Source organism: Staurois parvus, unplaced genomic scaffold (assembly GCF_062004578.1).
Source record: "Staurois parvus isolate SC_StPar_1 unplaced genomic scaffold, SC_StPar_1.0 ptg001066l, whole genome shotgun sequence".
Lineage (NCBI taxonomy): Eukaryota > Metazoa > Chordata > Amphibia > Anura > Ranidae > Staurois > Staurois parvus.
Window position 1 is genome coordinate 2508847 of NW_028318862.1, and position 15299 is coordinate 2524145.

At 42.8% G+C, this 15299-nt stretch overlaps 1 protein-coding gene across 1 annotated transcript in view; it reads right to left on the bottom strand.

Moving 5' to 3' along the window:
• Positions 1–15299, bottom strand: part of DISP3 (dispatched RND transporter family member 3) — a 205456-nt gene that overhangs the window by 10147 nt on the left and 180010 nt on the right. The window contains exons 16-20 of the mRNA XM_089658398.1: positions 14444–14570; positions 11723–11868; positions 8949–9108; positions 7012–7125; positions 2359–2525 (exon numbers count right to left, since the gene is read on the bottom strand). Of these exons, the coding sequence (XP_089514524.1) occupies positions 2359–2525; positions 7012–7125; positions 8949–9108; positions 11723–11868; positions 14444–14570 (714 nt within the window). The remainder of the gene's footprint in view (positions 1–2358; positions 2526–7011; positions 7126–8948; positions 9109–11722; positions 11869–14443; positions 14571–15299) is intronic.

Genomic DNA, 15299 nt, shown 5'->3' on the forward strand with positions numbered 1-15299 from the left:
CTTGGGTTCCCCACCAGCACTCCTGGCTCCTCTCCCTCCACTGAGTGCCCCATAGCAAGTTGCTTGGAAAGGAGGCACTTGTGCGTGCTTGCTCTCGAGCTTCCTTTGTGTCCTTTGACACACAGAGCGTGGCTCAACCCCCCCCCCCCCACTCACTGGCTATGATTGAGGAGGAGCCAATGGTTCTCTGAGAGAGGCTGTGACAGCCTCTGCTCTTGTGCACACCACTGGATCGAGATCGGGCTCAGGTAAGTATAAGGGGGAGATAGCATGCAAAAGGATTGATTTTTTTTACCTTAATACAAAAAAAAATCTTCAGTCTTTGCAACCATTTTAAAGGTCTCCAGCAAATTTTTCATTCATTGGAACCTCTGTCAGGTGTTTATTGTTGCATGTGTCCCCACTGGTAAGATTTTCATTTCTGGCTCAGTGACAACAAGACACACCAAAAGGAGACAATGTCTGTGTCTGTAACCAGGATACAGACAATGATAAGAACCTAAGAGCGATTCTAACCCTTCACTGAAGCTTTTAAAATAGGTTTCATTGCTATATAAAGTTTTATCAAATTAATAAAACTACAGTGGAGCACTAGAGGAAAATGTATATGTTTTATAAAGAATAATGGCATTTAAATATTGAGAATGATCATAGGTTTTTAAAAATATAGAGTTATAACATTGAAAGATAAGTAAAATTCTCGTTGAATTAAATAATGTGATATATTGTATAAAATTGCTATATGAGCCATGTTGTAATGTTAAATTGTTTTCTCTTTTCACCAGTAAATGCAACTGGCAGCATTAATGTTCGTTCTTGGAACTGTAGTCAATAATGGACATAACTTCCCAGAATCCTCTCCTCCATGCTGATGCCATTGTCTTGCTTGGTTTCCCAGGAGTCTGCACCCCATACTACACTGATGCGAGAATCAGGTGAGGTACTTGTAAATACAGTAGATGGTGGGGGAATGTAATGATTGTTATCACATACCAGTAATGACCATGTGAATATGGTAGACCCTCCCACCAATCAGCAATGGCTTTGTATGTCTCCTTATCTACAGAACTGAGAATGGGAAGGATCTGGAATAAGCTTTAGAAACGCCCTATCAAGGAACACCAGAGTGTACAATTTTTACAGCTACAGGGATTTATGTTGGCCACACACTAGTAGATTTCCTTACAAAATTTCTCAGTATGCTAGATGCCTTGAAGAACGTTGTTCAAAAGTACTTCAAAATTTTGTTTGCTTTTAGCATTTGATTTTGTAATGAATGGACTTCATTTAACAAAAAGAAAAAAAAAAAAAAACACATTTTTCTCGTTCCAGAAAAATTTTCTTCCTGCTCCTTCGATTTTTCACCGTGATTGAAAACGAAAAATGAATCCATTGACAAATCCAATGTTCTAGTGTTCTTCCTATTACTGTATACTTGATTGCACTGCAGATTTATATGTGGTACAAAACAGTTTTCTCCTTGATGTTTATCAGCCTATGTACCTCAAAAACCTTTGAATAAAGAGATATTTGACTGGAAAACGAACAAAGATTTGGCCTTAAATTTGTAAATCCTGGTACTAATTATTGATTTCTTATTTTCTAAGTGGAAACTTACTGACTGGACTTTCTTAACCTTGAACTATAAATATAATATATTGCTCTTAACCTCTATGTTAATTCCTTGGACTTATTAAATACCCGTAGGAATCTCCTCTTTCAACCCATATACCGTAGAAGAGAACGGACCTAGACTAGATACGGGACAATGAGGATGATTTTTTCTAGCATGTACTCCAACATTTCCCCTGGAGTCTCAAGCCTTCCTCCCTTTTTACTTCCCCAACCAGTGCTCTTTAATATTCCCAACAATCTTCCCACTACTTTCTTCTTAATATATCTATAGCCTTTCATGCCCTTCCTTTGATTCCATACTGCTACCTCTTTTTTTTATGCTCTATCCCTTATCTCTCTTTCTTCTTCTAATTTCCCTAAAGCAGTTTCATATATACAAGATGTCAGAAGAATCTTATATGCTTCCACTCGCCTATTCAGAGAAAGGTTACCACTCTAGATAGCTTGTCTTCCTAACACAGGCTTAAGCATCTCACTATCAATACTTCGCCTTCACTGTAACAGATGGCACTGATGTTTTGTTTGTAATATTGTATCCACCTCGCCAACTGCGAATCTATTTTGTAAAGCAAACCGTATTTACTCTCTTGTAGTCTTGCTATCATGTGCATCAACTTGGTTATTTTGTTCTTTTAATAAAATGTGTAGTACGTAAAATCTTGATACATATAGATTATAGAGCTTGGTTTCTAGAGTTGTGTTGAGGTTGACCCAATTAATTACCTCCTTGAGATGTTGAGGAACACTGTCTGCCGCGAGGAGGTATCCTTCTACCAGATGGACGCAGTAATCCACAGATGAGCCAACCAGAATTGATAGGGATATGGCCTCTACCGCTCCCATTTCCCATCCCAGCCAGTACATTATGGTTACCACCAGACACACTACACCTGCAACACAAGAGGAGAAAGAGAATACAAATGGTGTCCATGTCTTTTTTTCTGAACAGCTAAGAGTACTACCTTAGCTTTGTCAGCAGCCATGTGGCTCAGAACCAGGTCTGCCCAGCTTTACCAGTAGGGTATGCCAAGGAAGGGAAGTTTAGATGCCCATGCAGGACAAAGCAACACATTTGTTTTAATGGTGGTCAACCTAGCTGCACAAACTTTCCACACATACACTTTCCTCCGCTGTTCTGCTCCACCATTGCTGCTCCAATTATATGGAGGAGCAAGTGGCTCACTTCCATTCCTCTCACATGCTACCAGTTGGGAACTGGCTACTCAGAAAGTCCTTATGCCTTGATAAAGAAAAATTATTATTATATGTTTTACTAATAATCACATCACAACAATAAGTGCTTATATGCTAAATTTAGGTTCTTTGTATAAAATTAGGTTTGCTTGCTAGAATGACTTTCCAGATTGGAACAAATTGTTGTTGGAATGTCTTGTGCAATGTAGAGAGACAAATAGCCCATACAGTCTACAGAAAGAGTCTGGGTTGTGGTCAAGCCAATGAGATGTTCCAAAATAACAGGAACTTGCAATTAATAATGTGTTGCGTCTGCAAATTCCTATGCAAATGAGTGAATATGTAACATTTTATGTGCAGGAGATCCTACGGTTAGGTCCATATATATTTGGACAGAGGCACGATTTTAGATTTTTTCAGGTATTTACCAAAACAAATTCAAGCTATAGTTATATAATTGATATGGACTGAAAGTGCACACTCAGGTTTAATTTGAGGGTATGTACATCCAAATTGGAGGAAGGGTTTAGGAATTACAGCTCTTAGAGCAGCCATCCACCTTTTTCAAGAGACCAAAAGTATTTGGACAATTGAATATAATCATAAATAAAATGTTTATTTTTAATATTTTGTTGATAATTCTTTACTGGCAATGACTGCCTGACGTCTGGAACCCATGGACATTAACAAAGACTGGGTTTCCTCCTTTCTGATGCTTTGCCAGGTTTTAACTGCAGCTGGCTTCAGTTGTTCTTTGTTTGTGGGTCTTTCTGCCATTTTCTGCCTTTTCTGCCGTCACCTAGTGAAATGCATGCTCAGTTGGGTTGAGATCAGGTGATTGAATCAGCCATTGCGAAACATTCCACTTGTTTTCCTTCAAAAGCTTCTAGGTTGCTTTTGCAGTGTGTTTTGGATCATTGTCCGTCTGTACTGTGAAGCGCCGTCCAATCAACTTTGCAGCATTTGGCTATATCTCTAAACACTGTAGAATTCATCCGGCTGCTTCTGTCTTCTGTCACATCATCAATAAACATCAATGACCCAGTGCCACTGGAAGCCATGCATGCCCATGCCATCACACTGCCTCCACCATATTTTACAGATGACGTTGTGTGCTTTGGATCATGAGCTGTTCCAAGCCTTCTCCACACTTTTTTCTTCCCATCATTCTGGTACAGATTAATCTTAGTTTCATCCGTCCAAAGATTGCTTTTCCAGAACTAATCTGGCTTTTCTATTCTTCAGGCTTATGAATGGTTTGCACCTTGTGGTGAACTCTCTGTATTTGCTCTCATGAGGTCTTCTCTTGATTGTAGACTTTGACAATGATACCCCCACCTCCTGGAGAGTGTCCTTCACTTGTCTGGATGTTGTGAATGGGTTTTTCTTTACCATAGGGAGGATCCTGCGATCATCCACCACTGTTGTCTTCTGTGGACGTCCATGCCTTTTTACGTCACCAGTGCATTCTTCTTTCCTCAGAATGTACCAAACTGTTGATTTGGTCACTTCTACTGTTGCTGCGATCTCTCTGATGGATTTGTTTCATTTTTGAAGCCTTACAATGGCCTGTTTCACTTGCATGGACAGCTCCTTTGAACTCATGATGTAGGTTCACAACAATAGACTCCAAATGCAAATGCCACACTTAGAATCAACTCCAGGTCTTTTACCTGCTTATTTGATGAAGAAATAATGAAGGAGTAGCCCACACCTGGTCATGAAACAGCTTTTGATTCAATTGTCCAATTACTTTTAGTCCCTTGAAAAAAGGGGGGTGGCCACTCTTAAGAGCTGTAATTCCTAAACCCTACCTCCAATTTGGATGTATGTACCCTCAAATTAAACCTGAGAATGTGCACTTTCAGCCCATATCCATTATATAACTATAGCTTGAATATGTTTTGGTTAATACCTGAAAAAAACTAACATGGTGCCTGTGACCATATATATATGGACCTAACTGTACATGACTACAGTCCAGGATTGGAGCTCAAACACTTGCCGATCGCCAACAGTACATTCACTGCTAGCAGCAGGCTTCTCCAGGCACTGTGATGTACCCATAGATTACTGTGAACTTCCTGGCTTAGAGGAGCGCGGATGAGCCCCCTGCTGATCTGTGCTGTGATTGAAGCTTGTCAGCAGGTTACAGCCAATGATTTTGGCTGTATACCTGCTGATCAGCTGTGGCCAATCACAGCACAGAGATCTGTGTGTTTGTAAACATAACACTAGTTGGATTTCTCCCTGCTATTAGTTGCTATTCAGAACTGAAAGAAAGGAGTGACCCAGCCAGAACCTGTGAGTAAAAGCAGCACACATACACTTTGCTAGGCACACAATTATGCCGTTGATTGCCCTCCTGATCACTCCTGTCACCCAGCCAGTGTCATTAGCGGCGTCACTGTCAGTTAGTGTCCCTCCCAGCCAGTGTCAGTAAGTGCCAGATTGCCACTATCATAATTACACTATAAGTAGCTGATCACTGCTATTACTAGTATAGTGTCTGTCAGGGTCCGCCGCGGCGTCTGTCCCGGCGCATGCGCAGTCTCGGCGGCTCGCGCCGGGATATGGGTACTAGGTCCCGGCCGGCTGCGGCTGAAGGAGACTCGCGCATGCGCAGTAGGCGCTGCGAGTACACGCTGGGCAACCAATGACTGCGCAGGATGCGGTATTTAAAGATGCCCTGCTCTGTCACAAATTGCCGTGAGGTCTTTCCTGTGTTCCTGTACTCTGAATTCTGTTGCTGATACTGACCCGGATTGCCCTGACTACGCTGCCTTCTCCTATCTGACCCGGATTGCCCTGACTATGCTGCCTTCTCCTATCCTGACCCCTGGCTTATCTGACCTCTCTGCGGATTGACTTCCCTGGTATTGACCCTGCGTGTGACCCGACTATCCTTTGCCTGCCGATTCTGTACCTCGCTGCTTCCACGGTAACGACTGGCCTATCTGACTATGATCCATCCATCCATCCATCCATCCTGACTGGGCCTGCCGGTCTCTTCACATCAGGCTCTCCTCCTGTATCCATCCCCTGTGGTCCCCTCTGCCACGGGTGGGATTGCTCAGAGGTCGTGACCTGGTCCTGGTCTGCTTCAAGTCCATCCCCACCATCAGGGGCCCTGGTGAATACGCAGACCGGGACTTAGACTCCACGCTCTGGGAGATCCCGTCCGGTGGGTTGCCAGAGGTACCACCTGGCGGATCATAACAGTGTCTGTACGGATCTTGATCATGATCATAACTATACTAGTGTCCTCAATAGTATCGTGTCCCTAAAAACGCAGTGTTAGATGTGGGATTTTTTTTCTTACAAAAGACACGTAGTAGAATATATTTTGTCCTAAATTTATGAAGAAAGTAGATTTTGTTTTGGTTATTTTTTCAAAATGTTTGGTCTTTTTCATTTATATGGCAAAAAAATCAAAACAAAACCTTAAAAGCGTTATTTGTGTGAGAAAATTTGTATAAATTTCATTTGGGTGCAGTGTTGCATTACTGAGCAATTGCCAGTTAAAGTAGCACAGTGCTGAATAGCAAAAAAATGCTCTGGTCATGAAGGGGGTAAAACCTTCCGGAGGTCAAAAAATTGGTGAAGGGACCAGGTCATCTCTTCACTTGTCTGAGGATCTCCATGCTTGTTAATTTCTCAAATGTTTACTCTTACTTTGTAAATTTTCTATACCAAATAAATGCTGGAAACCCTCATTGTGAGTTTTTGATTTCCTTATCACCCTGCATAAGCTCCCATAGCTGACTGCACAGTCTGATATACAGACAGCAGATTGAGAGAGAATCTACAAATCCCTGTATGAAATATAATTGGTTCTCAGCTCTCAATATATTTTTAAAGTATTTTCTTTGTATGTAGTTTTCTCAAAATAGACATCTGCAATACAAGCTCACTCCCCCTATATCTGCTTGCAGATAAATCTAAATTCAATTTTCTAATGAGTGTAATGTATCTGTTCAAGCTGCGGCTAAACAGATTCCACATCTGATGGTCTCAGACTTCATCCTGGAGGTCATCAAGCCTTAACAGAGCATGAAGCATCTCCGATAATGGACAATGTGCAATACTGAACACAACAGAACGGAAAGGCAAACAGTGATTTCATGAGATGGCATATTATGCAGCAGATATAAATGCATTATGGAGCCATTGTATTTGTACCTAAAATGGTAAAAAGCACCGGGAGGAGCAACAGAATGTGTGTAGTGAAGATTGCTACGGCCGCCACGCAGATAACCAGCGACAGAATCAAGCCATACAAAGCGCTCTGCACTCCTGAAAGACAGAACAGAGTAATAGTCTTCACATCTTCAACACTAGAAGTAGAATTCCAACATAAATATATATATATATATTTTTTTTAATTTATTTATCTATTTTTTCATATTATTCACTTAAAGCTACACTAAAGTCCACAATACTTACCTTTCCTTCAGTGGTCTGGGGTCACTTTCCGGCAATGGCACCTTCATTGCTCCTCCTACACTGTATATATATCAGCTATTTTACTTGCCAAAGAATTTATATTTAAGTCCACAGATTTACACAGATCTGGCACTCAGAACAGCCCTGTCTGGAGGAGCAGGATACTTTTTCTGCTGCATTTAAGTATCATAAACATACCATGGCAGATAAACCGCCCAAATCCAGAATGGAGGATTTTAGAGTTGGGTGGTCTCTCAGAAAAGTAGTGCAACAGACCTAAAATAATTCACTTTTATTACAAAATGTTTGATGTTTAAAACATAAGTGGTCCATAAGTAAAAATACAACACCACATACATTGGATCATATTACAGAACATCATCCCCAAACAAAATAAAGATAAACATGAACATTAAAGGTCAAGACGTTAAGCATGATGCCAATTATATGGTCTCAGAAATCACATCTTCAGAAGGGGGCTGGCCATGGCACCTCAAGTATGTCTCTCAGGAAATGTTTAGAACACTGCTTGCCAAACCCGGTCTATGTGGGTGTATGTGCCTCAGTCAGCGCTGCTCCACTGATCGTACCTCCGACGCATTTCACCCCACCCACTGGAGCTTAGTCATGGAACCCTAGTCTTAGTAGGGTCTTAGTAACTCTGACTAAGCCCCAGTGGGAGGGGGCATGGTCAGTGGAGCAGCACTGGTTGAGGCCGCTGCATACATCAACATGGATCGGATTGGCATTCAAACCTTTTCTATCGCCACCTCTGGATGAGTGAAACATGGCGCTAGCTTCCTTACCCCTGAGCGCCAGCAGGACAGCACACTGCACTCTTGCTTGAAAATGTTTGCTTTAAAGTGACCTAATCAACCCCCAAAATAATTGTTTTTTAAATGCGTGGAAAAGAAGAGTCAGTTATTGTCTTTCTCTCTGCCCGAACCACTGTTCTCGGCTGTATTCAAGAAATATTTCTGCCTAAAGAGTCTACAGCAGCCTCAACTAGAGTTCATCCAGCGGTTGTCAGGAGTTCGTTGAGCAATGAGCAATTCCTGCCTTTAAGATAGGTTCCCACTGATACAATTGATCTTTTAAAAAATCTGTAAGGAGTGAGTCTTCTCACTGTGGCCATGAATGTAAGGAGTATTATTCCCAGTGATCACCATTATAAGGAACATTCTTCCCACTGACCATCATACTATTATACTGTGAGCTGAAGACGTGGTAATTATCATTATCCCTGAGACCAAAAAGTTTTTTTAAAGGCTTCCTCCACGTTAAAAAAGTTGAGAAATACTGGTCTACAGTGTGTGTGTGTGTGCGTGTTGAGTGCTGTGTGCTGTGGTTCCTTCTCCCAGCACCTACACCAATATTTTGTCCTGTAGTAATATATGGGTCGGCATGAGGGAGCACAGAATGCATAGAGAAGCCAGGCATCCAACCCACATAAAAGTGTCCAATGTTGAAGATTCTTCAGGCAGAAATATCTCTTGAATGCAGTGGAGAACGGAGGTAAAGAGTTAGTTATGTATTACTTGAGCTGTCCAGAGTCTTGTGATTCAACCCACTGCAAACTAATAGTTTTGGTGGAGATGACCTTTACACCAGTAGCCACTAAAATGCACCATAAGGAAGGTTGTACACAAAGCATTATGGTAGCTATCACTTGCCTATAATTTCCATGAAGATCTCCTTCCAGTGCTCGCAGGTCTGAAATCCATGTTTGAGAGCTGAGTCCGCAGGGAGACGCAGCAGCTGCTGTTGGAGGAAAGACTCCCATTTCAGATAGTCCTTGTATGTCTGGAAAGACGATTTGCCCTTGTAGGTGGTCTGTGAGAGAAGATAAATCATTCATTATACATGCGTGTAGCAGGAAAGCACCTGGGGGTCACCAGAATGGTGGTTTTTCCATGCTCGTCCTTGTTTTATTTTTAGCCTACAGAAGACGCTGGAGGATTTGGTAACAATCTTGTTATGCTTACTTATACAGGGCTTCTGGAGGAATTCATGAAATCGTAATGAATATATGAATAACCCAACAGGTAAAACCTCAGACTGAGAGGAGCTGAGGCTCTGTGTCCAAGACAAGCGAAGACTGTCCTCGCCACAAGGGAGATGTTTATAAAATCAGCCACAGAAATAGGAATTACTGGACTAAATTAGTCCTGACCGTCTACATGAAAACCTTTGATGATTGCCCAATTTTAGTCAACACAGGGGAATATAACAATACTCATTGTCTCCTCCAATTTCTAAACAGCATCTAACAAGGACTACGGCCAGGATTAGGGAGGAGCAAAATTGAGATGTTTAATTTTCTTGAAATTTTGGCAAAAATATGATCAAATAAAATATTTCAGAAAATGTTGTAAAATCTGAAGATTTTGGCAAAATATTGTAATTTTGAGAAAGAATTGGGGACAAAAGGAAAGCTGAGAGCAGGCTGATGATGCTAAACAACAACCTTGCAATGTAAACTTGCCATGTGAGCTTCTTCAGTTGGCCATCAGGTCTGTCAGATTGGCAGCCTATACTGAAAAATAGATTCATGGTTTTATACACTTTAAACTGTTTTTTTTTGTGTGGTTTTAAAGGGTGCAATGGGCTTAAACAGGTTGTAAACCTCTGACGTGAAATATGGACAAAGTATATCCCTCTATGGTGTATACTTGTCTCAATCCAAAAACACTAAGGGTCATTTCTGTCTGCTGCCTCTTTCCTCTGCTATCAGTGTCCCTTCTGACAGGTTTTCCTAACACCATGAGGTAACAAGTTGACAAAGGAGGGACCTTCAGCCTGTGATTGACAGCCTCAGCTCTGTTTCTGTGTGATGTGGGTATCTCCATTCCCTCCAATCAGCTCTCACTCAGCTCTGCGGAGTGTAACTTCAGCTATTTGCCCCTGTTTTCTGAAAGCTCAGACAAGCTGCATGAATTCTCCACTTTAAATAGCTGCAGAAGAGGGATTGTTGCAGATAGACAGGTACAACTTATGTAGGAGAATTTGTTTAATCTCTGTGTATTACCCGAGGCCAGTTACTTCACTGAGTATATAAGGGTTTACAACCACTCTAAATGTTACATGAGGGTATAGGAGATTCCTTTTGATTATTCCAGGCCTGTTGTTGTACCAAAAAATGGCCCATCAATAGCCTCATAATTTTCCTTTTTTCCACCAAAAGACAACAATAGGAATAGACTGGAAAAAAGTAAAGTAAAAAAAAACACACACACAATTATTGATCTAATACACACAAATGTGAAAACCCCCCACAAAAGGCTTAAAGTATCCAGAGCATATCCATACCCTCTAAATACCTTTAAAAACACATACCCTCTACATACAGAAAAAATAGGAGTTTTTTCTTCTTTTAAGCAAATTTTGCCTAAGGGGCTCCACATATGAATATGAGATTACTTGTTCCAGCAAAATCAATTTCAATCGAATAGCTCTGCTCTTTTTATGTCGAGGGATTTAGGTTTGAAATTTTTCTCCTGGGCTATTCCCATCAACAGAGCAGCTCATTAAAGGGGTCAGGCTTTTCAGATGGTTCACAGGTAACAGTCTACAGTCTAGTCCCATGCAATCCCACCATCCCATAATACAATGAGTGTCTCAACAGCCAATGGAGAGATACCCATATTGCAATTGGGGACAGCTGGGAAGAACTGGTGTTTTAGTAAGCTGCTTGTAAGCACCTGTAATAGTGAGCTCTATGGATCGTCAACTTGGGGTTCCCCAGGGCGCTGAGGCTAAGCCCTAGCCTGCTTGTTCACCAGAGCCCCTGATGGTGGGGATGGACTTGCAGCAAGCTGGGAGCAGGTTGCGGCCCCCAGGTACACCCAGCTGAGGTGGAGGAGACCGCTCGCAGGAGCAGAGTATAATGGGAGAAGACAAAGGGAATCCAATAAGCAAGGTCAGGACAGGCGGAAAACAAGCAAGGTCGGAGAACGAAGCCTGGGTCGGTAGAAGTAGACAATATAGGATACAGCCAGCAGACCACGTGGGAGCTCTACCAACTAAGCCGTTGCTCAGGCAAAGTGACCTAGTCTGAGCACATCTTATATAGACAGGCAGACAAGGAGGCGGGACTGGAAGTGATGGAAGGGAAGGAAATAAAACCTAGAGGACAGTAGATGACGCCCTTAGATGAGCACAGACAAACACATGAGAAGGGATCAGGAACAGGACTGCAGCAAGAAGGTAAGAACACAAACGAAACTGCAGGCTAACTTGTGACACTGCTGACTGCAACATAGATATAGTTTCTTCGAAGAACCTCAAGGTGCTCACATTCAGACAATGGACTTGTCAAGGTTTTTTGTAATTTTTATATCAATGGGTCCACCTTAAAGGACATTTATGAGAAGTATGGAGGATACCATTCCTCTATTTGGCACATTGATCCCTGTAGTAGAATATGTGTGATCTCTGTGGCCCTTACCGATTCAAACGCCATAGAGATCCATTGGACTTTTCCATCCTTTACACCGACAGCACCATGGGAAAGTTGACCTGGGAGAAGGTTTGGCTCGGGAATGTTCTTACATTCGGGGTGCAACATTTGAAGAAAGGATGATATACTGTACCCTGAAAGAAAAAGTATCAGATGATATAACTGTGAACAAGTACTCATGCCCTCCAGACAGGCACCTATATACTGCATATATTAGCAAAGTGGTCCTCTGCCTCTTCACAGTGGCTTAGTGGTTAGCACTTCTTCCAAGTAGCACTAGGGTTGCCAATTTGAATTCCAAGATCCATGACACCACCCCTTGGCACTAACTGTTCCCAAGACCCAAGACACCACTCCATGACACCACCTGTTCCAAAGGCCCATTACCCCCCCCCCCTCTTTGGCACTAACTGTTCCCAACACCCATGACACCAACCATTGATACTGCCTGTTCCCAAGAACCATGATACCACCCCTTGATACTACCTGTTCCCAAGACGTACGACACCACCCCTGAACAATACCTATTCCCAAGACACATGACATCACCCCTTGACACTACCTGCTCCCAAGATCCATCAGTCATGACCCAAGTCCCATAAAACAAGGGTTTCCAAACTTTCTAAACAAAAGGCCAGTTTACTGTCCTTCAGATTTTAGGGGGGCAGACTGTGGCCAGTGGGATAAGCAAATGTCCTGGTTTCAGTGGGAGTAAACAATGCCACATCATTGGTGTCAGTGGGAAGAACAGGGCCCTATCATTGGTATCAGTTGGAGTAATGGTGTCCTATCATTGGTGTCAGGTGGAGTAATGGTGCCCCATCATTGATGTCAGTGGGAGTAATAGTGTCCTATTTTTCGTATTAGTGAAAGGAATAGTGCCTCCCCATTGGTGTCAGAAGGAGGAATAGTTCCACATCATTGGTATCAATGAAAGGAATTCTGTCCCATCATTGGTATCAATGAGATGAATTATGCCCCATCATTGTTGTCAGTTGGGAGAATAGTTCTACTTTGTCAGTGGCAGGAACTACAATATGCCCCAGTGTTGCTGTCAGTGAGGGAAATAATACTCCAAGGGCTGGATAAAATCATGCAAAGGGCTGCATCTAGCCCCTGGGCCACAGTTTGGAGACCACTAAATAAAAGGAAACCCTTTAGCTCCAATCCAGTGACTTTGTCTAGGCTAAGATGATGTCGTCTTTCTGTGGCAGGCAAGAGGAAGCATTTCCTCAGTCTCCTTTCCACCAGTGATCAGACTGCAACATTGCAACAGATCACAAGTTGAGAGGCTGCAGCAGAGGCTGATCTGTGTCAGACATTTGTGAGCCAAGAACTGCACAGGTGCCCAGACTACCAGGACTGTCATCTCTGAGTCAACATCTCAGTCGAGAAACCTGATGGTGGCCCCGAATGATGCCTAAACGCCTGGAGAGAAAAGCAGATGAAGATATTGCCAGGGGTGGTACTGTGATCTCTGTGATAAAACCTCTCACCAACATGGAGTTCACTCTCACATATGGCCATTGCCTAAGACAGTCTGTATGTAAAGCCCATCACTTGTATCAGGGCTGAGGGCTCTGAAGAGGAGTACTGGGGCAGGGTGCTGTGATATTTTTAGGAAGCTACGTACAGCACCTTACCAGTCCCTCCCACAGCCATGATCTGCCTGCATTGTATAGAGAAGCACAGAGACTCAGTGATTATGCCAATGGGTCTAAAAAAGGTATGTCATGAAAATAGAAAAGTTTTATTTAGAAATGTCATTGGCATGTTATAGATGGGGGAGATGATAAACCAGAGAAGGGAAAATTCTGCTATCTAGATCTTGCAGGCTCCACCTCTGCAACATCTCCAAGATACGCACGTTCCTCACCCCAGACACCACCAAACAACTCGTACACTCCCTCATCATCTCACGCCTGGACTACGGCAACTCCCTTCTCACTGGCCTACCCAAACGAACGCGATCCCCACTCCAGTCGATCCTAAACTCAGCGGCTAGACTCATCCACCTCACCAAGCGCTCCACATCTGCCACCCCCCTCTGCCAATCCCTTCATTGGCTCCCGATTGCCCAACGCATCAAATTCAAACTGCTAACCCTGACCTACAAAGCCATTCACAACGCCGCCCCAAACTACATAACTGACCTGATACCCAGATACTACCCTACCCGTGCCCTTCGCTCCTCACAGGACCTCCTACTCTCTAGCTCCCTGGTCTCCTCCTCCCACGCCCGATTGCAGGACTTCTCCAGGACTTCCACCATCCTCTGGAACTCCCTACCCCAATCCATCAGACTGTCACCCACCCTCCTCACCTTCAGGCGCACCCTGAAAACCCTCCTCTTCAGGGAAGCCTACCCCAACCTCACCTAACACCCGACCTCACCTAACAACTAACCTCCTCCACTCCTCCCACCACTCCATCCCCCACAGCCATCTCCTCCTGTACCACCTTCCCCTCCCTCCTAGATTGTAAGCTTGAAAGAGCAGGGCCCTCGAACCCCTCGTGTATTGTATTGTTACTGTCTTGTCTCATGTTCTGTCCTCCTTGCTACTGTACAGTGCTGAGCAAACCCTTTGGCGCTATATAAATACTGTATAATAATAATAATATAAGCAGAATAAACTACAGGAAATGCTGTCCCAGCTCCTTTACAGGATATGTTTTTGTCTTGAGGCCAAACGCATCAAAAAGAATTACCTGAAGGGAGGCACTGAGCTCCGCCCGGCTTCACCAAATCCCTGTTGCTGGCGATGACCTTGCACAGACTGCACAGGTTACCGATTTCTTTAAAGAGGTCAAACTTGTCATCGTAGATCACCCTGCCCTTTCCGGAAAAGACACAAAGAGGGCAAAAAACAAACGTCACACAATGACAACTTCCATAATAAGTGTTACCAGAGTCTGAAAACTGCTATCCTGTTAAGTGTCTTCCTGTTCTCACACAATGGGGATAATTTATTAAAGGCAAATAGACTGTGCACATTGCAAGTGCAGTTGCTCCAGAGCTTAGCAAATGAGATGAAGCTTTTTTTAAATCAACGGGACATTATTTTGCAGTGAAGTCAATGGGATGCAATTTTGCACTGAAATAAATAGGACGCGATTTTGCATTGAAATCGATAGGACACAGTTTTGCATTGCAGTCAATTGGACACAAATTTGTATTGAAGTCAATGGGATGCAATTTTGCATTGAAATAAATAGGACGCCATTTTGCATTGAAGTAAATTGTCATAATCAGCACCTTTTCTTTTTCTAATGACAAAACACTGATAACCCTATTTTCAGCCGAACATTTTTGGCGGCCGATATATCAATGCATCACTAGATAAAATGTGGGGTGATCCATCTGAAGATTCATGGATTGTATTTACTATACATGTGCGCGATTTGACTTTTGTGATGGGGATCAATGTATTGAAGTGAGAATGTGCCCAAGGCAAATTTCTTTTAGTAGGGGTTTTTAGCTTGCACACAATTTCTACACTTGCTGGTGTTTTCCCACCACAGGATTTTCACAGATCTACACTATATTGCCAAAAGTATTGGGCCA